The following is a 22,509-nucleotide window of genomic DNA, read 5'->3' as shown; positions in this document are numbered from 1 at the left end:
TAATAATATATAAATAATAATAATAAAAAATAATTATAATAATAGTAATAATAATAATAAAATTAATAATAATAGTAATAATAATAAAAATAATAATAATAAGATAATAATAATAATAATTGTACCGCATTTAGGAGAAAAACTCTAAATCTCGACAAATAAAAAAAAAAGAATAAGAATAATCATAGTAGTGATGGAGTCACATAGAGTATAAAAGATAATATCATTAAAACAGAAAATGGCAGCACTCTCGTTACGAGATATTATCCCCACGCAATACAAATTAAATAATTAATTAACACCACAATGTCATACACCAAACTTGGACCCAAGTCCTTTAATATAATCAAATACTCTCAATCAAATCTTCTTTCTCCACATTAATTAACTTAGATATTCTCACCCTCACATTTATTAAATAAATATTTATTTATTTATTTATTTTTTTTGAGTCTTACGATTGGCGACTTCAATATAACGAAGTCCTGTACACAAAGTACAACTTAATCCTATACGTACTTTTCTTAAAAACAGACTCATATCGATAATATAAAAAAAAAATTAACCCTTTTTCATAAATTAACCAAAAAATAAAATATAATAAGTAAAGTTTAAATTATACTATAAATTACCCCTAATTGTGCATAGTCTAAATTAGACACAATTCGATGTAAATCTATGTTAAGTTATCCATAAAAAAATTCTACAAATTTACGTGTTGCATGAAGTCATAGCTTAAATTTACATTAACCAACATTTAATTCGTTGTACTATTGATTAAAATGTATTTATTGCTAATTAGTGGTGATGTTTATTGCTACCTAATGGTGACATTTATTGCTAATCATTATATCTTATTTCCTGTCACTTCATTTAGGTTTAATTGATTAGATAGTATCCATGTTTTGTTTAGATGCTGTTGCTATCTATATTAAATTTAGTGATAAAAGTTATGAATCAAGTTAACAGCGTTATTAATTTTGGTCTGAAAGAGACCTAATTGAGACATATTTTCACACGTTGAGACTCAATTAACCTTTTTATAGAAGTGGGTACCAAACTGACATATCCGAACAAAATGAACAAATGTGGATACCATCCGACTAATTAAACCCTTCATTTAAATTTTGAAACAATGTATTGAATTATTATTCATTCAATTTTTTGTTTCTTTTCTTTTTCTTTATAAATTTTTTTTTCTAATTTTCAATTTGACTTATCTCAATCATCGAATTTTTTAGAATTCTTGTTAAATAATATCTCAAATCATTATTATACAATAAATATATATTATATTTTATATCAGTCTTAAGTTGAACATTGTCCGTTAATTAAGAATACACATTAATTTTAAATATTTATAATAAATAAAGTTCACTAATATTTTATAAATTAAATATATTAAAAGTTATAACATATAAATTTGTAAACTCATCCTGGATATTATTTATAGAAGAATATTGTAATAATTCTTTTACGTTAAACAATAATTTAGAAATACAATAACACCTTTAAGGGTTGACCGGGAGAATCAATTGACTTTCTCGATTTCTGCCTTAACTATATATATCACGAATTAGATATTTAAAATACAGTCAAATTAAGAGGAAAACGTTCAGTAGTTAAAAATTAAAATAACAAATTTCAAATTAATTTTAGAATACTGAAAGACATTAGTTTAGATGAATAATAAATTCAATTCTTATAAAAAAGAACCCATAAAATCAATTAATTTCTAAAAGTAAACAACTTAAGTGAAACTATTTTCTCCATAAAAGATTTAAACCTAATTTGGTGTATCTGTTTGTAACGATGGTGTATAAATACATATACCGTACTTTGTCTTTAAAGAAGCAACAGAGGATTTGACATGGCAGAGAAAAAGTGGAGCATGAAGGTTTGGTTCTTTTGGTTTCTTCTTCTTAGCATGGTTGCTTTCAGCCATGGCAAAACAGAAGAAGATGAAATGAAAATGACAGAAACAAAAGAGGAAAGTTGTGTGCGTAAACTTTCCGATCGTAAAAACTCAGAACTACCTCCTCCTTCCAATCCATACCATCGTGGCTGCTCACCGATAACTAGATGTCGAGGTGGTGGACCTAATCCCTAATTAAAAATGTCTTCTATAAGACATGTGTTACGCTGTTTACAATTTTTTTATGATAATAAAATTACTATTATGTTATATATTATAGTTATAATTACCAAATTTTAGTTAACAAAATTAAATTTACTATTAGAGAATTAAATTGCACTAAAATTTTAAAAAGTCACTAATTTTAATTCTAAATGAAAGTTAGAAGATAATAATTTATTTAACCATTTTTAATATAATGCAGCGTGTTTCGTTTAACAGTTACTACTTGTGTGTCGAAGAAATACCTGGTGTTTGTATGTGACTCTAGATTCATAATTATTTGTTTTTTCTTTTTATGTATTTTTGTTTGGTGATTGTAAATGGACTATAGGTACAAGTGATTTAACAATACACTGTAACATGTGAAAGAAGAATTTGCAACACTTTATTTATTTTTTCATTCAAAATGGGTATTTAAAGGTATTTTTATTATATATTATTAAAATACATTTTCTAAAATCATATTTAATAATCAATATATATATACATATATAAAATCAGAAGACATAAATTTTAAAATATATTATTCTGGAAGTATTTTGAAAAATTAAAATTATTATGATTTTTTTTTCATTTTCGATAAAACAATAAATAAATAAATATAACTGGATTAACTCAATCCATATACAAAATAATATGAAAATAAAACAAATAAAAGTGGCAAAAAACAGTTCCTCTCTTATATGGTGTTGTAAATATGTTATTATAACATTAAATATCATATCGATTCAAAACTAAATTTTACATTATAACTACGTCTTTTGACCTGCTGCCACGGATCGTTTTTTTTTTCTTTAAATTTAGATTAAGAAAACTAATGTACTAATTATTATGTTTGAATAAATGATTTATTTTATAAAATTATATTTATGGATTATAATGATGTATAATTATATATGTATGTATAATATTTAAATAATGAATTTATAATAAACAAAAAATAATTAATTAATTATTATTTTTTTTATAACAAATTAATTAAAAGTAAATATAATTATTTTAATATTATTTTTTTATATTAAAGTAATGGATTATAGAAATATAGATAATAAAATCAATACTACTACTAATAATAATGTATTATACTAATAATAATAAAATAATAATAATAATAATAATAATAATAATAATAATAATAACAAAAAAGAATAATATTTCGATATCAATTTTTTTTTTGTTTTAAATTATAAATTTGATACTAATTAATTAGTGATGTGTAGTAAAATAATATTATAATGTGATTAAAATTTACAATTAAAATTTTGAGTTATATATTATATTAAAATGAAATGTTTATATAGGGATAGTTAAAATGTATGCATATTTTGTTATGTGATTCTATATAAAATAAATAAAACATGACATTAATGTTAAAATTTTCAATCAGATACACATGTCGATATAGATAGACACCTTAAAAGAAAGATAAATACTCTAAGGTAAAATTTATAAAATATGGAATTAGAGAAAAAGAAAGTTAAACATAAAATATCCTAAACAAAAAGTAACATGGAGACATGGAAAATCAAGTTAAGATAAAATGCAAACATATTGTGACACTACATAAAAATTGTCCATAGTTTATGAAAAATTATCTACGAAATCTTTTGCGTAGATAACATTAATGTTCATGGGTAACGAAAAGATAAATTACATACAAAAAATTTCGTAGAAAAACCTACAATGTTTTAATGAAAATTTTTTATACGAAATATTAATTATGAAGTTGAGTGTAGAAATAAATATTATAAAAAATATATAAAAATTATTTTAAAAATAATTACCTACGAAAAAAACTTTGTATGTAAAAGTTATATAATTTTTTTATTAAAAATAATATCATTAATAAAAGTGTAATTTATTTTTAAGTTAGAGTTTACCTCTCTATACCATAACACTTTGGCTACATTTCGAATCCCAACCTGTTTGTGTGTCCTCATCAATCCCTCCTAACCTCCCCGTGCATCTCATTGACCCCTCTTTGAGGTCACATGTTGCAACGCTGATGCTCTGTCGACAGCAACACAATTGAGGTCAAGAGCTTCATCGGCAACAAAGCGTCCCAACACGTTCTATCTCAACCTCGTCACTCACGCAATAAAAGAGGTGTTTCATGCTGCATCCCACTTTGTGATTGTGCTCTGGCGACGAACAAGGTTCACGAAATAGAACCAGTACACTTCACAAACCAAAAAGAAATGCACGCAATCCCTAATATGGGGAAGGAAGCATAAATCCTTCGCGAATTGACTTTTTTGGTCAAGTAAGTAATGGGTTTAGGGTTTTACATTTTTGAGTTTTTTGTTACACTACTAAAAATTCTTATATTACATAGGAATTTTCTTGCAAATTTGTTAAAAAAATTTGCAAGAAAAGACTCTTTCCTACTATTTTTTCTAAGAATTTTAATTGGTAGATAATTCCTTCGTAGGTAATTATTTCCTACAAAATTATAAAATTCACAAATATTTCCTACAAAATTTGTTGCGAAAAGTGTTATACAAAATATTTTGCAAAAAAATTGGTAGCAATTTCCTGCAAATTGTTTTTCATAACAAAATTTATAAGTATTTCCTACAAAAAAATTTCAAAACAAAATTGGCAGGAAATATGAGTTTTTTTAGTAGTGTTAGTTTTATTGAATCCTCTACCTTTCCGATCTTAGTAGAAATACCTATGAGAAATTCGATCTGAGTTTGTATATGTAGGTTCTGCTCCTCTAGGTTACCTTTGGATTGTCTTTTGTATGCGTTTTGCAACTAAGTAGGAGTTTATTGAAACTATAATTGCTTTTGTGAGTAATGTACCTGATAATTTGAATTTTATTTAAGCATAATGATATCTCTAACTTAGCGGGTTTTCTATTGTTATATTGTCTCAGGCTGTCAGTGCAGCAAATTTTGACTTTTTGAATGAACTAAATCCTTGATAATTTCTTTGAAAACAGATTTTTTCTACTATCCTTGAGGAACCAAGTGAGGTTGTACATAACAAGGGCACTCCAAACACAAAGAATATGCCTCGTGGTTTTTTGTTAATTCTTCTTGTTCAACAAGTTTATTCTCCCCTTCTTTGTTGGGTTTTTGTTTCTTGTGATTTACACGATTGTTTATTATATTGTTTGGTTGGCCTAGGCTTTCTCTTTTCCAAATTGGGGGAGCATGCATCTGCGAGGGTATTGTCAGCTACAAATGAGAGAGGTCAGACTAAAGGTGAGAACTCCATCAAAATGGTGACCGATGGAAAACCTTCTAGCTCTAGAGGCATTGTTTGTTGTGTGAAGATGCAAAGACTAGACCCCTTTCACAGAATGGCTCATCCTTAGGAAGCCACAACCTGTCAAGGAAGTCATTGGGAGTTTGCAACAAACATTCAAGCTAAACTTGGTCATAATTTGATAAAATCAATATTCAATTATATTTCAGAATAATATAATTGGGCTAGAATTACTAACAATTAGACAAAGATATTCTATCATGCTATCAATTATATCATACTTTTAACACAATGGTTGTATCAATGTTTTAGGTTTTCAATGATTGATCACCTATAACGTAGGAGGACATGATTCAAATAAGACAATATTGGACAAACTTTCTCCTTTAGCACGTATAGTGTAGCATAGGCTACTCGTTGCTTAGGTTAAAAAGTAGAGCTTATGATTTATTTTGATGTTAAATAGTTTTTAGGTTATACTACACAATTTATTTGAAAGTGTAGATGAAATGTATATTTTGTTTTGAGAATTTTCTGCTTTACAAGTTATAGTTACAAGTCAAAACCAATTTAATATAAAAAGCCATAAAAATTTACGTTGAACTATGTATAATTTAACTTAAATTTATGCCAAATTGTGAATAATTTAACATAAATTTACATAGAATTGTGCATAGTACTATATGAATTTATGTTAGACTACACATAAATTTATGTTAGACTACATCAAATTCTTCAAAGTTATATGTAAATTATATTAAATATACACAATTCGACAATTTGTTTCCTAACAAGGACAAATTTATGTTAAATTTACAAAGATAATATAATTCGAAATAAATTTTATTGCGAAGATATTTTAACTTAAATTCATGTTAAATTACATCAAATTTAGCAAAGTTATATGTAAATTTATGCTAAATATACATAATTAAACAATTTTTTTTGTTAACAAGGACAGTTGTAATATTGGAAATAAATTTACAAAGATAATGTAATTTAACATAAATTTTATCTTGAAGATATTTCAACTTAAAATTATATATATTGGTTTTGCTAATCACTAGTTTTATCTTCTTTCCTATCAATTTTGAAACAATGTATTGAAATATTTATCCATTCAACTTTTTTTTTTCTTTCTTTTTCATTCTAAAAAGTTTCTCCTAATTTTCAATTTGAGTGATCTTATAAATCGTTGAATCTTTTTAGAATTCTTGTTAAATAATATCTCAAATTATTATTTTTATATCATGATTACGAGTATACATTATTATATCATTAAGAGTATATATTTTATATCATTATATAGAATATTAAGTTGAACATTGTCTGCTAATTAATAGTATACATTAATTTTAAATATTTATAATAAAGTTTTTTAATATATTATAAAATAAATATATTAAAATTTAATTTTTTATTAACAAAAAATGAATAAATTAAAGAAGAATACTTATGGGTGCTCTAACCCTTTTACAAAAAGATTTATTACCTATACAAAAGGATACAAAAGCTTGTCATTGAAGCCATACAAAACATGATATCCAATAACTAGATATCCATCAAAGATTAAAAAGACTCTAAAGAAGATACACATGAACTAAAGCACTAGCCATAACCCTGTTCTGCTATTCCAAAATACACAACCAAAAATAGAGACAAAAAGACCCTACACATGAATAGGTGTAGGCAAAGCATATAGAATTATGCATTCAAAGGTCACCAATACCATGGAACCCAACCAGGAACCAAACATAACCTGAAACAACAAGACATAATCCACATAGTCTAGACAGATTTCCACACCGGATTGAATAACTCAAAGTCCTCGTCTAAAAGGGAGAAAAGTTGAGGAACACAATCATGAGAGAAAGTGATGGGGAAAACAATAACAAACAATATACCAGAGAATGCAGCGGATATAATTTTCCCTAACTTGCAAGAATCTATGAGGAGCAATAATCAAAGAGCAGCAATAATAAATCACCAAAAGCACAAATAAAGGCACCAAGATTTTTAACGTGGAAAACCCCTTAAATCAAGGGTAAAAACCACGAGTCGTCCAGACCAAAGAAATAGCTTCACTATGATCAACAAGAGTACAAAAGAGTCTCAATCAATAGCACAAATTAGTGCCAACACCCAACCAAATAACAAAGCAACAAAGCTTTCAAATAGAGAAGAACAAGAGAGAAAAACCTCTACAAATCACTGCTGCAGTGCGAAATTAAAATCTCCCAACTCAGACCTCGTATCAAAGATCCAACCGGTCAGAATGAAGAGCAATGAGTTCCGAACCTGCTGTAAAAATTTCAGCCCGATCCAACGGTGAACGAATCCGCAGCGCCGATTCTACTATGACAGCTCTATGAAAAACGTGAACAGAATTTTCCCTCTACCTCTCCCTCTATGTGTTAGGGCTTTCAGTGTGTTCTGACTCTATTGTTCTGCCTCTCTCTTTATTTTATAGCCTCCTCTCCACTAGGTTAAGTGAGACATGGGCTTCTCAAATTTTGGGCCTTTTGTCCACATAGGAAGGGAGCCCAATACCCAATAAATCTCCCCCTCACAACTATGTGGAGATAACTGCCAAACCGGCGATCTCACAACAAACTTCAAACTTTCCTCTTGGCAATGCTTTAGTCATCATATCAGCACCATTATCATCTGTATGAACCTTTTCCAACTCCAACAACTTAGCATCTAAAGCATCACGTATCCAATGATACCTCACATCAATATGTTTGGATCTAGAATGAAAAGTTGGATTCTTACCAAGATGGATAACACTTTGGCTATCAACGAACAATGAATAGTTATCTTGCCTAAAACCAAGCTCCTGCAAGAATTTCTTCAACCATAATAACTCCTTGCATGCTTCAGTAATAGCAATGAACTTTGCCTCTTCAAAACACTCAGGTTCTCCACCGTCAGTCAAGGTTATGTACTCATCACAAGAATACCTTGTAGAAGGTTGTTTCTGTCTATTAGACCTCCTGAGTTGGACTTGAGGTGATTCAGATATATCACCAAGATCATCATCATCATCATGTTCCTCTTGAGCATCATCAATTGGAAACTCTACTCCACTTCCAACCTATTGATCATCAACATCACCATGTTGCTCATTGTCTTGAGCTTCCGTTTCAACATTCTCCAAATTGTGAGCGGGCAACCTCATCGGATTACCATCAGTGAGATTACTATCTTTCTCGGGTGTGGTCTTCTCCACCTTATCAATGTCTTCAATGGTCTGGTCTTCCATGAATTGTACATCATGACTTCTAACAAGCTTTTTCTCAACAGGATCATAAAACTTGTAGCCAAATTCATCCTCACCATAGCCAATAAAGATACATTGCCTTGTCTTTTTATCTAACTTGGATCTTTCATCCTTAGGAACATGAACAAATGCCCTGCAACCAAAGACACGCAAATGATCATAGCTAACATTCTTACCAAACCAAATTTTGTCTGGCACCTCAGCATTCAAAGTAACTGCGGGACTGAGATTAATAACATGCACAACTGCAAGCAATGCCTCTCCCCAAAAGTGCTTAGGCAACTTTGCTTCTGAAAGCATACATGTAACCCTTTCAACCAAGGTCCTGTTCATCCTCTCCGCTAGACCATTCAACTGAGGAGTTTTAGGAGGAGTCTTCTCGTGTCTAATACCATGCTGCCTGCAATAAACATCAAAAGGTCCACGGTACTCACCACCATTATCACTACGGATGCATTTCAGCTTCTTGCCTGATTGCCTCTCAACCATAGCATGAAATTCCTTGAACTTTTCAAGTACTTGACCTTTCCGCTGAAGAGCATAGACCCATAGCTTCCTGGAACAATCATCAATAAAAGTAACAAAGTAAAGTGCACCACTAAATGACTTTACCTTTAATGGGCTGCAAACATCAGAATGCACCAATTCAAGCAATTCTGACTTTCTTGAGGGAGGATGCTTCTTAAAAGATACTCTGGTTTGTTTACCAGCCATGCAATGAGAACATTTCTCCAATTCTGCATTTCTCATTCCCATAAGCACATCCTTTTTAGCTAAGCAGTTAAGCCCTTTCTCACTTATATGACCAAGCCTCCGGTGCCACAAAGATGCCTCCATATACATAGCATTCACACTGTCTTTAGCAACCAAAGCTTTAGTCCAGTACAATTTAGATTGTTTCTCCCCTCTGGCCATAACCAAGTTACCTTTAGTGAGCTTCCATTTACTAGAACCAAAGTGATTGTCATAACCACAATCATCAAGCAACTGCACAGAGATTAAATTAAAACGGACATCCGGAGCATGTTTGACTCCTTTAAGCAACAACTGCACTCCCATGTTGGTTTGCAGGCAAACATCACCAACACAAATCACTTTAGACTCACCATCATTACCCATCTTCAACACTCCAAAATCACCAGAAGTGTAAGATGTGAAGAACTTCTTCCTAGGTGTAACATGCAGTGTAGCACCACTATCAATAATCCACATGCTCTCATCAGATACAAGGTTAACGGACTCAAAGTCACGAAGAAGAACAAGATCACCATCTGTAGCAGTAGTGACACGATCATCATCATCATGGTCATTCTCTCTCTGTTTGCCCTTCTTGTCTTTGTTCTCCTTTTTCCACTTAAAACAATATTTCTGAATGTGCCCAGTTTTATGACAAAAATGGCACTCTAAATTCTTGTATCTTGACTTGGACTTGCTCCTACTCTTCTCTCTACCACCTTTATGTTCCTTTTTCTGACTTCTCCCCCTAGCTTCTGTAACAAGTATCTCAGACTGAGATGAAGAACCATGTGCCTTCCTTCTCATCTCTTCATTAAGAGCACCGCTTTTTGCCATCTGAAAAGAAACAACACCATTCGAGGCAGAGTTCGTAATTGAAACCCGAAATACCTCCCAAGACTCTGGTAGAGTATTAAGCAACAATAATCCCATAACTTCGTCATCAAACTTTATGTCCATTCCTGACAATTGATCTAGGAGCCCTTGAAACTCATTTAAGTGATCAGAAATAGAAGAATTCTCCCTGTACCTCAAATTCATCAAGCAATTTAACAAATACAATTTATTATTGCCCGACTTAGAAGCATACAAAGACTCAATCTTCTCCCACAAAGCTCTGGCATGTGTCTCATTAGCAATATGATTATAAACATTATCTTCAACATATTGCCGAATAAAACCATATACCTGTTGGTGCTCAAAGTCCCATTCTTCTTCAGACATAGAATCTGGCTTCTGTGTAGTAAAGACCGGAAGATGCAATTTCTTGACAAATAATAAATCTTTCATCTTGCCCTTCCACAAATGATAATTTGTACCATTCAAAGCAACCATCTTTGCATTTGCCTCCATCATTCAAGCAAGTAAATATAGCCCAACCAAGAGCTCTAATACCACTCTGATGGGAAAAATAATAACAAACAATATACCAGAGAATGCAGCGGATATAATTTCCCCTAACTTGCAAGAATCTATGAGGAACAATAATCAAAGAACAGCAATAATAAATCACCAAAAGCACAAATAAAGGCACCAAGATTTTTAACGTGGAAAACCCCTTAAATCAAGGGTAAAAACCACGAGTCGTCCAGACCAAAGAAATAGCTTCACTATGATCAACAAGAGTACAAAAGAGTCTCAATCAATAGCACAAATTAGTGCCAACACCCAACCAAATAACAAAGCAACAAAGCTTTCAAATAGAGAAGAACAAGAGAGAAAAACCTCTACAAATCACTGCTGCAGTGCGAAATTAATATCTCCCAACTCAGACCTCGTATCAAAGATCGGACCAGTCAGAATGAAGAGCAATGAGTTCCGAACCTGCTGTAAAAAATTCAGCCCGATCCAACGGTGAACGAATCCGCAGCACCGATTCTACTATGACAGCTCTGTGAAAAACGTGAACAGAATTTTCCCTCTACCTCTCCCTCTATGTGTTAGGGCTTTCAGTGTGTTTTGACTCTATTGTTCTGCCTCTCTCTTTATTTTATAGCCTCCTCTCCACTAGGTTAAGTGAGACATGGGCTTCTCAAATTTTGGGCCTTTTCTCCACATAGGAAGGGAGCCCAATACCCAACAGAAAGGCAAGGTTGTGCTCATCCCAAGTATGTTCAGGTTCCACTAAAAAAATATATACGTCCCTTCTAAATAAGATCGTGGAGCTTTATCATCTGTCAAGCTAAGAGCACACGGTAGTTATCATACCACAAGGATTTTAAGCATGAGAAAGGTGAAAGAACCCAATCACTATATGAAAACTTTACCGAAGGATTTTTGTGTTTCATCCAAACTCAATCTATTACTTGAGCTAGACCAAATATTCCATCAGGATAAACTTTCCGTTGTTTGAGAATTACCTTGTTCCTATGTTTCCAGATTTCCTCCATTATTGTTAATCACATACCTCTTCATACATACTTTTGCCTATTATTAAGGTTAGGTATAATTACTGATTTGGTACCCAAACTTTTTGGTTAAGTTCAGTTTGGTATCCAAACTTTTGGTTTGTTCGATTTAGTACCCCAATTATCTAAAGAGATTCAATTTGGTCTTATCCGTTAAGTTGGAGTTAACACTGTGTCCGTACAGGACACGTGTCAAGCCATGGAATTTTAATTTTTTTAAAATTTTTTTAAATTTTTTTTTAAAAACAATATATTTTTTTTTAAAATTATTTTTTTTCAAAAAATTTAAAAACTGCCACATGTCAGTTTATCATCGTGCCACATGGCAGCTTATAATCATGACACGTGGTAGTAGTAATAGTTGTTTTCAATTTAGTACCCCAATTTAAATTTTTGGTTCAATTTAGTACCCATATTTTTTAAAATGATCAAATTTCATCCTCTCCAATTTGAGACCAAATTAGTAAATAAGCTTAATTACAACTTATATATACATGTTACAATAACTTTTTCTAATATAAACATCAAATCATTTCACCTAAATACTAAAATTATTTTATTTTTTACATTTTAACCTTTGTAATTTTTTACACATGAAATTTTTTACACTTGTAAAAAATAAAATAATTTGAATATTTAGGTGTAGTGATTTGATGTATAAATTCAAAACAATTATTTTAACATGTATATATAAGTTATAATTAAACTTAGTTACTAATTTGGTCTCAAATTGAAAAGGACGAAATTGGATCATTTTAAAAAATTGGGGTACTAAATTGAATCAAAAATTTAAATTGGGGTACTAAATTGAAATCAACTATTATCACTGCCACGTGTCATGATTGTAAGCTGCCACGTGGCACAATGATAAACTGACACATGACAGTTTTTAAATTTTTTGAAAAAAAATAATTTTTTTTAAAAAAATTAAAAATTTCATAGCGTTACATGTGTTCTGTACAGACACGGTGTTAACTCCAACTTAACGGAGATGACCAAATTGAATCTCTTTAGATAATTGGGGTACTAAATTGAACAAACCAAAAATATGGATACCAAATTGAACTTAACCAAAAAGTTTGGGTACCAAATCAGTAATTATACCTTAAGGTTAACAATAAAATAGTGTTTGAATTTCTCCTTAGCTTTAATATAGTGCACGAAGCTCACCCTAGCCATTTATCACACAAGTTTCCACACCTTCTGGGCTACTCTACAGGAAGGGAAAAGGTGGTCTACACTCTCTGCTCTTGCTAGGCACAACTTGCAAAGATTATATTGTAGTTGAACCGCCCTCATAATTAATTTATCCGTTGTTGGTAATTTAGCCAAGGATATCATCGATCCTAGAAAGTGTGCCTTCGGGGCTACCTTTGTGTTCCACAACATATGAAATACTTTATCCTCTCCCTCTACAAAATTTCCTTATAGCTTATAATAGGCAGACTTAACAGAAAATACACCATCATCATCATCCTTCTAAAGCCAAGTATCTGAATATCCCTTTCTAAATCTTTGATTACTTATCAGCTACATGAATTGTTTCTCCATAGATACCTCTCAGACGAGTCTTAATATTTTTCGATTTAGGTCTCATATCCATTCATTCTCTTGCCAGTGACCAACCATCCTATCCACTTATCACATAACCATAATTTGGTCATCATATAATATAGGAAATTTGGCCCTCCTTGTCCGTGACTTGAAGGGTTGACTAAGGGAACAAATTGACTTTCTCGATTTTTGCCTAAACTTAATATATCATGAATTAGATATTTAAAATAAAAAATTTCAAATTAATTTTACGGTACTAAAAGACATTAATTTAGATGAATAAATCCAACTTCTTTATCAATAATAACTCATAAAAGCAATTAATTTCTAAAAGTAAACAACTAAAAATAAACTATTTTTTCTATCACAAATTTAAACCTAATTTGGTGTATCTGTTTGTAACGATTAGAGTAGAAAGTGTATATAAATAAATACACATGATTATGTTGCAGAGATTACAGAAAAGACATACACCGTAATTGTCTAAAAGAACCAACACAAGATTTGACATGGCAGAAAAAACCTCGAGCATGAAGGTTTGGTTCTTTTGCTTTCTTCTTCTTAGCATGGTTGCTTTCAGCCATGTCAAAGCAGAAGATGAAATGAAAATCACAGAAACAAACGGGGAAAGTTCTGTGCGTAAACTTCTTGATGCTGGAAACTCAAAACTACCTCCTGTTGCCAATCCATACAATCGTGGCTGTTCACCGATAACCAGATGTCGAAGGGAAAATTCATAAATACGAAAAAATTATAAAATTTTGATCGCGTTTTTATATGTTTTGTTTTTTTTTAAAATTGAAACATATAAAAAGATTTCAAAGACTAAATTTGTATTTGTATATTAGTATATGATATTTCTATTATAAATATTAGCGTAACATAGAGATGTTATGTGCATGTGTATGATTTTTTAAATATACATGATATAATAGGTAAATGATAATGTAAAGTTATTAGGTTAATATATAAAATAAAATTATATTTATTAATAATAAAGTAAAATATATCAAAAAAAAATGAAAAAATAATTATTAATAAATAAAAAATGAATAGTAGAAATAAATAATTTTATAAAAAAATTTATAAAAATAACAATTAAATTTTAAAAATTTAATAAATAATTATATTTTAAAAAATAAAATTAGTATTTTTAAATATGCACACCAAATGAAGAATCTTATTGTTACATATGTTTCTCGACAAAACCCTGATGTATGCTTTTTGGAATAATACGAGGGTGGTATTACGTTGAAACCTATCAAATAAACAATAATATTTTATTGTATTTAGTTTTAGTTTTTAATTTGAATTCTTAACATATATTATTATATTATTAATGTGAGTTTTAGAGTGAGAGTAATTTTTTTAAGAGCGTCAAAATACTCTTTTCCGTAATATTATAATTTCTCAGGCTTTGTGTTGCTTCTTTTAATAAAATATAAACGTGTTTCGTTGAACAGTTACTACCAAAAACAAGAACACTGATGTAATTGTGCGTCCAAGAAAATGTAGTTCTTCAATTTTCTTCCTTGTTTTTTCATTACAAATATGTTATTACATAATTACTTGTTTTTCTTTTATGTCTTTTTCTTTGGCGTGGTTGTAAATAAACCATAGATAAGTGATTTGACAAGCTTAGTATGTTAAAGAAGAATTTGCAACACTTTATTAAAATATATTTTTCAAAATAATCTATACAATCAGAAGACGTCTTAATTTTAAATTTTTAAAATATATTACACTTGAAGTATCTTATAAGATTAAAATTATTATGTTTTTTTATTAACAATAAATAAATAAATGGTTTAATTACTCGGATGATACCCATTTTGGTAGAAGTGTGTCAATTTGGTATTTGCGGATAAAAAAATGTCAATTGCGTCCTCACCTTTGAAATAATGTCTCAATTAAGTCTATTTCAGAAAAAAAAAAATAATTAACACCGTTAACGGCATGCCACATGTTACTCTTTGGTTTTTTTAATTATTTTTTAATTATTTTTTGCAAATTTTTTTTATTGCCATGTGTCAAGTCCTTATTGTGACATGTGGCAATGTCAGTACAACGTGATAGGATAATGTCACGTGTGACAAATATCATTGTACTAATTTCAATTTAGTACTCATATATACCTCATTGTTTCAATTTAGTCCTCACTTTTGTGTCTTTGATTCAATTTTATCCAAATTGTTTTTAATAAGTTTATTTTTTAATTCTTTTTTATAAGATTAAAACTAATTAAGTATATATATTTTTACAAAATTAAGTAGTTATATTTATATTAAAATTTAGTAGTCAAAGAATACATTGACAAAATATGGGTTAACAATATACAAGAATGTAATATGCTAAAAAGTTATTTTTAATAAAAAATATTAGTATAATATCTATATAAATAATAGATTTGGTCTTGAATGAGAGAGAATATTGCTCTATTTTTTTTTTAAAAGTGAGTGACTATATTGTTCTATTAGTATAACATTTTTTACCACTAAATTTTAATGTAAATATCAATACTTAATTTTGTAAACATATTTATACTTAATTACTTTTAATCTTATAAAAAAGTGAATTAAAAAATATACTTCAATTATTAAAAAAAATGGAAAAAATTGAACCAAACACACAAAAGTGATGACTAAATTGAAACAATGATGTATATATGAATACTAAATTGAAGTCACTAAGATGACATTTGTCACATGACATTTTCCTACCACGTGCCACTGTCATTGTCACGTGTCACAACAGGGACTTGACGTTGCCAACAAAAAAAAATTTAAAAATTAAAAAAACTAGAGAGTAACACGTGACGTGCCATTAATGACGTTAATTATTTTTTTCTGAAAGGACCTAATTGAGGCACTTCTTTAAAAGTAGGGACGTAATTGACACTTTTATTATCCGCGGGTACCAAATTGACACACTCCCACCAAAGTTGATGCCATCTAAATAATTAAACCTAAATAAATATAATTGGATTGTCTCCATCCATATACAAAATAATATTAAATAGAAAAAATAAACGTCATCAATATAGTTCCGCAGTCTTATGTGGTGTTGTAAATTTTAAATTTTTAAAATATATTATACTTGAAGTATCTCATGAAATTAAAATTATTACATTCTTTCTTTTATTAGCAATAAATAAATACGTATAATTAGAGATAACAAATAAACTCGGTTTATAAGTAATGTTTAAATCCGTCTTCATTTTAACAGAAAAATCCTCACATTGATCGGTATGGAGAATTTTTGACCTTTTCAATTGGATATGAGAATAAGGTTGTAAATGAGAATGTACATATCCGTCTCATCTCGGTCTCCGAACCTGTCACCAACATATCTCCATCCCATTTAAACTTTTAAAATACTCAGAATATATTAAGTAACCTTGATATATATATATATATATATATATATATATATATATATATATTTATTTCGAGATAAATTTTATCGAGAAGATATTTTCTAACTCTTGAATTTATGTTAGATTACATCAAATTCTGCAAATTCATATGTAAATTTATGCTAAATATACATAATTCAACACTTTTTTTTAACAAGGACAAATTTATGTCAAAGTTATAGTATCGGAAGTAAATTTACAAAGATAATGTAATTTGAGATAAATTTTATCGCAAAGATATTTCAACTTTAAATGTATATATATTGGTTATTCTAATCATTAGTTTTATCTTATTTGCTATCTCGCTTCATTTGAATTTTGAAAAAATGTATTGAATTTTTTACCCATTCAACTTTTTTTTTTCTTTCTTTTTCATCCAGAAAAGTTTCTCTTAATTTTCAATTTGATTGATTTCATTAACCATTTCAAAAATTATAGTTGGTCACTAAATTGGTCAATAATTAAGAAGAGACTAATTTAAAAACTAATTTATTTTGGTAGTCAACATTTAGGTAAATAATGATCTATTTTCTTTAGTAACCAAAATCATGATAACTAATTTTAAAAATCAATTTAGTGACTAATTAAATTTTTTTATTTATAATAATTATTATTTTAGTAATTAATAATTTTTAATTTTATTAATTAGTATTTAAATGGTCTTATAGTTACTAATAATTATTAATTACTAAAATTCTTCGGAAGTTTTATCATAATGTACAATGTACTAAGTTTATTTATCTCATCACCAACAACATCCTTACACAAAAAATACTCCACTAAGTTTGAGGCTTATACTTCTACATCCCCAAGATTTCTTTATGCACACCCCAAACTTTTAAAATGACCATCTTATCTTCAGGAAAAGTGACTTATGATTACATATTTCAGAGGTTTTTCAGAATTTCTAGAATAATATTTTGGAAACAAAATTTTTAGAACAAAAGTTTCAAAACGTATGAAATGTGTTCCCGAATAAATTTCTTGGAATGAGATTTTTTAAAAAAGTTTTCCAGAACTTATAAAATGCCTTTCGAAATGGTTTTTTAGAATATCTGTACGTGAAATATGTTTCAGAAAAAAAAAAAAGATTTTAGGAACACATGAAATATGTTTTCAAAAAACATTAAAAAAAACACCAACCAGATCTAAACTCAACCACATAAGACATTGACATCACTTTCAATCCAAAATTTTAAGACACTAAATTTATGAGTCTTTATCTTTATATACTGCTCTACTTTATTATTTCTAACCAATATAGGACTTAGACTCACAGTTGGATTCTTAACAACATAAATTTTTCACATATTTTTTTACCTGTTTTCTTGAGGAAAAAGAATTACTGTCTTTTATTTGTATACCTTCTGGCACTCACAAGAAACTAAGGTGCCTGAAAAGTTTTCAAGAACATGGATACTCACTTATACATAGTTTCGTACTTATTTTAAGTATATCAATGTCCTTTTCTTTCCAGAAACAACTGAAACAAAAAAAAAGACTGCATGCATAAAGAATGTTCTACAGAAAATGACAAGGAAATATTATCAGTTGCTAATTTTATCGCTACAAAATATCCACAAAACTTCTCTTTCTCTCTCCGTTTCTTTACTTTTTGTTTGTAGTTCAACGGTTGACCCTTAGTTGGAACAGAACTACCAACACATGCAACCAACTAACTAAGCGACTAATTGTATAATGCTGATCTTGATTCTGTTCTCTCAGTTCATCAGATACTTCTCTAGTTGTTTTTGTCAGTTTATTCTCTTATCAGAGTTCTTAGTTGATCTATGCTATTGAAAATAACCTGAATTCTGAATTCTTCTTTGCTTTGAACAGGTTGTTGGTTATTCCTGGGGTTGGTATCTGATAAAGTTGCAGCATTAAATGATCTAGGTAATGTACTGAGTCTATTTCATTAACAACATTTTTTCTTGTGTTTATGCCATCAAAGTTTTTACATTAAATAATGACAAGGATTTTTGTTTTGGAAAATCAGCATCTTATGGTGATAAGAATATAGAAAACTTCATGTAAATTCAACTTACCTACTGAGCTATGCTGATTGAATGATATGATTTCCAATGTCAAACTATGAACAGAGTTTGTCATGAACATTCAAACAGTGGCCATTGCAGAAGTATTATTTCCTTGTACAAAATAGTTTTGTTCATAGCAGCTAAACCATTGTATGTCTCATCAAGGTTTGATTTTGACTGATAAACTATGTACCCTTTTGTAAATGAAATCAATTTATTGTGATGGATTCATCTAACAACAATACAAATCCTTAATTAACCCAACAATATCAATAATAAAGTGATGTTCTATTAGGTGAAGTTGATGCACTAAAGGCTCTTACAAAAAAAATCAAAATTTAAAGCTGAAGGTTGATTACATGGATAATCCTGAAGGCCCTGACAAAAAATTTGAAGGTGCACCACAGCATGAGGCTCCAAATCCTGATCAATCTGAGAAACAAATGCATCAATCAGAAGGTAACAAAGTTGGTGGCATGGATCACCATAAAGGTCCTGACCAAGAAATCAAAAGAGCACCACATCATGAGGCTCCAAAACATGATCAATCTAGGAAACACAAGAATCAATTTGAAGATGATGAAAAGTACATGGATCACCCTAAAGGTCCTGACCAAGAAATCAAAAGAGCACCACATCATGAGGCTCCAGAACATGATCACTCTAGGAAACATAAGAATCAATTTGAACATGATGTACAGCACATGGATCGCCCTGAAGGTCCTGACCAAAAATTTAAAGGTGAACCACGACACCACACTCCAGAATTTGATCATTCCAAGAAGAAAAATCATGAATTAGAAGATGTGGTTGGGTACATGGATCAACCAAAAAGTCCTAAGCACAAGTTGAAAGGTCCACTAACTCCAAAACATGGTGAATTCAAAGAGCAAAAGAATCAAGTTGAAGTTGAGGATGAATACATAGATTACCCTGAAGGTCCTAACCAAAAGCTCAAAGGTGTAACACCACCACACCAGACTTCAGAATCTGATCAATCTGACAGAGAGGTTGGTTTCATGGATCACTCTATAGACCCTAAACCAACATTGAAAGATGCACCACAATATGAGGCCACAGAACCTGATCAATCCAAGAAACAAGGTGAAGTTGACTACATGAATTCTCCCAAAGATTCTGTTGATGAATCTGAGAAACAAGTTACTCAATCTGAACCCAAAAGTATCCCAAATCCAGACATTAAAAGCGCAGATGATGACAAAGGAAAACAAAGTTTGCAAACCACTGACAAAGAGGTCCCTCCTGTGCTAGAAGCACAAAATGAAACCACTGAAGGGGAAGATGAAATTAATAGCACAGGTAATCCTTAGGAACATTTTCTTCTTCTAAAAGATACTAATATGTAACTAGTTTTTTCCAAAATACTTTACTGATACTTAAAATTCATATAAGATTTACCAAATATAGAGTAAGACCAAGACCCTATAAATGGATGGGATCCATTGCATTGAGTGTTCATAAATGTCAACTATAATAACAAAAAGTTTGTTGAAAAATGTGTGTATTGTCATATATATCACAAATTTTCCAACAGTCACAGATTATTCCTTAATTGTTCTCTAGGACTTGAAAGAATTTCAAGAAATATTCCTGAAAACAAGAAGAAACCAGAAGATTCATCAAGCCAGTTAGCTGCAACCCCTCAAGATCAAGGTAAACGTGAAACTGCACCAAGGAAGAAGCATTTTTGGAGTAATTGGCCAGTTATTGGTGATGCTCCTAAGGCCATTGTAGCCGAGCAACCTGAAACTGACCCTTCAAAAGAGAAACAGCAAGAACATATCGAGGTTAAAGTTGATGAAGATAACAAAGGTAAGAACTCCAAGTATGAGTAAATTATTTTCATTTCACTGTAGTTTTGCAAGAAAATTGGTAAGTTTAGTCTTCACTTTCATGATAATTGTGCTTAGTTTCAAAGATTGGTCATAGAAGTTTTCTTTATATTACCATGAAATGATGATGTTGATTTGTTCTGCAGCTGCAGAAGTTGTTCCTGCTGAAACTACATCTAGTGAACCAAGTGTAGCAGAAAGTAGGAAGACATTGGAAATTCTTAAAAGTGTTGTGTACGGTGGTTTGATTGAATCATTAACAAGTCTCAGTGTTGTGACATCTGCTGCTAGTGCTGATGCTACCACATGTAGGACATTTTATTTTCGTTTCATCCTTTTTTTTTTTATTTCTCTCTAAAATAATTCTTGAAGATCAGTGCTATTTTGTTTATATTGAGTTATATTTTCTTTTTTTAGTATAAACTGATATTTAGTGTTCTTAAATATTTAAAAAATCACACCTGTTTCATAAATTTTCACAAATAAAGATGTCAACAAGTGTTTATGCATCATGAACAACATTGGTCATCTTCAAACAAGTGTTTTTGTTGATCTTCAAATAACAGAAGAGTAAGTTTCCGGAATTAATATTGCAACATTAGTGACAGTTTTATTATTATTTTGCAGTGAACATTGTGGCTCTGTCTATGGCTAATCTGATTGGTGGACTTTTCATACTTGGTCATAATGTGAGTTATATAACTTAAAACTTAACTGAGTTATATATATCATAATGTATAGGCTTGCATCGTTTTGAAAGCTTGAAATCATGCATGGAATAATTCATGAGGTTTGAAAATAACCAAGAAAAAATGTATTGCTTCCCTTTATATATGTATAGATGAATAGATCACTTAATGTTGGTTATTACTTGCACTTGAAACTTGAACTTGTTTACATTTCAGCTGGAGGAACTGAAATCTGAACAAGTGGATAGGTACGTAGAGATACTGGGTGAGAAGGAGAATTTCATCGTGCATGCTTTTATAGCAGTGATATCATTCCTTGTGTTTGGATTGGTGCCGCCAGTGGTGTATGGGTTTTCATTTGGTGAGAGTGGTGACAAGGATTTAAAACTAGCTGCGGTTGCTGCAGCTTCTCTACTATGCATCACTCTGCTTTCCATTGCCAAAGCATACATCAAGAGACCAAGCACCTACTTCACATACTTCAAAACGGTGCTTTACTATGTCAGCACTGGTGCTGTGGCCTCACTGCTTTCTTACATAGCTGGTGATCTTGTGAAGGAACTCATACAAAAGCTTGGATGGTTTGATTCAGCATCAGATTTTTCCTTGCAGATTCATGGGATTGGCATTCAACAACCCAGATGGGGATCATACTAAGAGAAGGTGTTAAGGACTTTATTAATTGATTGATTGCTTTTTATTCGGTGTGTAACTTCTTAAAATGGTTGTTGTCGTGAATGAGAATATACAATAACTTTGTTTAAGATTGTCTGTACTCTACTGATCGTATTATGGTTTGTATCTACCACTAGTTGGTTCTGCAAACTCTTTCATGCAAAATTGTTTGTTTGATGTTTTTAATATCCTCCAACACACCACTGATACTATTTAAAAATCGATGTTCAAGTAATCAATTATCATTTCAAGGATCAACTTCTCCTATAATAATATATATGCTATCCAGTATTATTATAATATCAATCAATTTCATTTTTTTACTATTAACTAATTGACGAAGAATTTGCAAATTTATAAAACCGGACGGAAGAATTTTTCATTTTCAAGGAAAACCATTTTAATTCCCTATTAAAAAAAATTCCTAATGGTCGACATGTATTTGTATGTGATACTTTAAATACTTTACTCATATTTATTATTAAAGTATTTAAACTATAAAAGA

The 22,509-nt window shown here is 30.1% G+C and overlaps 1 protein-coding gene across 3 annotated transcripts; it reads left to right on the top strand.

Moving 5' to 3' along the window:
- Positions 1-18,422: 18,422 nt before the first annotated feature.
- Positions 18,423-22,262, top strand: LOC114166386 (uncharacterized). 3 transcript variants are annotated; one of them, XM_028051104.2, is made up of 7 exons: positions 18,423-18,501; positions 18,588-18,644; positions 19,083-20,107; positions 20,372-20,620; positions 20,787-20,948; positions 21,268-21,329; positions 21,546-22,262. In XM_028051104.2, exons 3-7 carry the CDS (start codon positions 19,147-19,149, stop codon positions 21,984-21,986), a joined length of 1,875 nt encoding a protein of 624 aa, XP_027906905.2. In that variant the 5' UTR covers positions 18,423-18,501; positions 18,588-18,644; positions 19,083-19,146; the 3' UTR covers positions 21,987-22,262. The 3 variants fall into 3 exon arrangements, with proteins under 3 accessions (XP_027906905.2, XP_085524068.1, XP_085524069.1); XM_085667942.1 differs by having other exon boundaries at positions 18,493-18,644; XM_085667943.1 differs by lacking the exon at positions 18,423-18,501 and having other exon boundaries at positions 18,511-18,644; positions 19,132-20,107.
- The last annotated feature ends 247 nt before the right edge of the window (positions 22,263-22,509 follow it).

Source organism: Vigna unguiculata, chromosome 10 (assembly GCF_037176805.1).
Source record: "Vigna unguiculata cultivar grain cowpea cultivar isolate G323 ecotype 2 chromosome 10, ASM3717680v1, whole genome shotgun sequence".
NCBI lineage: Eukaryota > Viridiplantae > Streptophyta > Magnoliopsida > Fabales > Fabaceae > Vigna > Vigna unguiculata.
This window is presented reverse-complemented; position numbering and strand designations above follow the sequence as displayed.

Excerpts from the sequence above, each read along its gene's own strand:
- LOC114166386 (XM_028051104.2), top strand. The coding sequence starts at position 19,147 with ATGGATAATCCTGAAGGCCCTGACAAAAAATTTGAAGGTGCACCACAG. Across the intron at positions 20,108-20,371 it reads AGATGAAATTAATAGCACAG|GACTTGAAAGAATTTCAAGA; the intron begins GTAATCCTTAGG and ends ATTGTTCTCTAG. Across the intron at positions 20,621-20,786 it reads AGTTGATGAAGATAACAAAG|CTGCAGAAGTTGTTCCTGCT; the intron begins GTAAGAACTCCA and ends TTTGTTCTGCAG.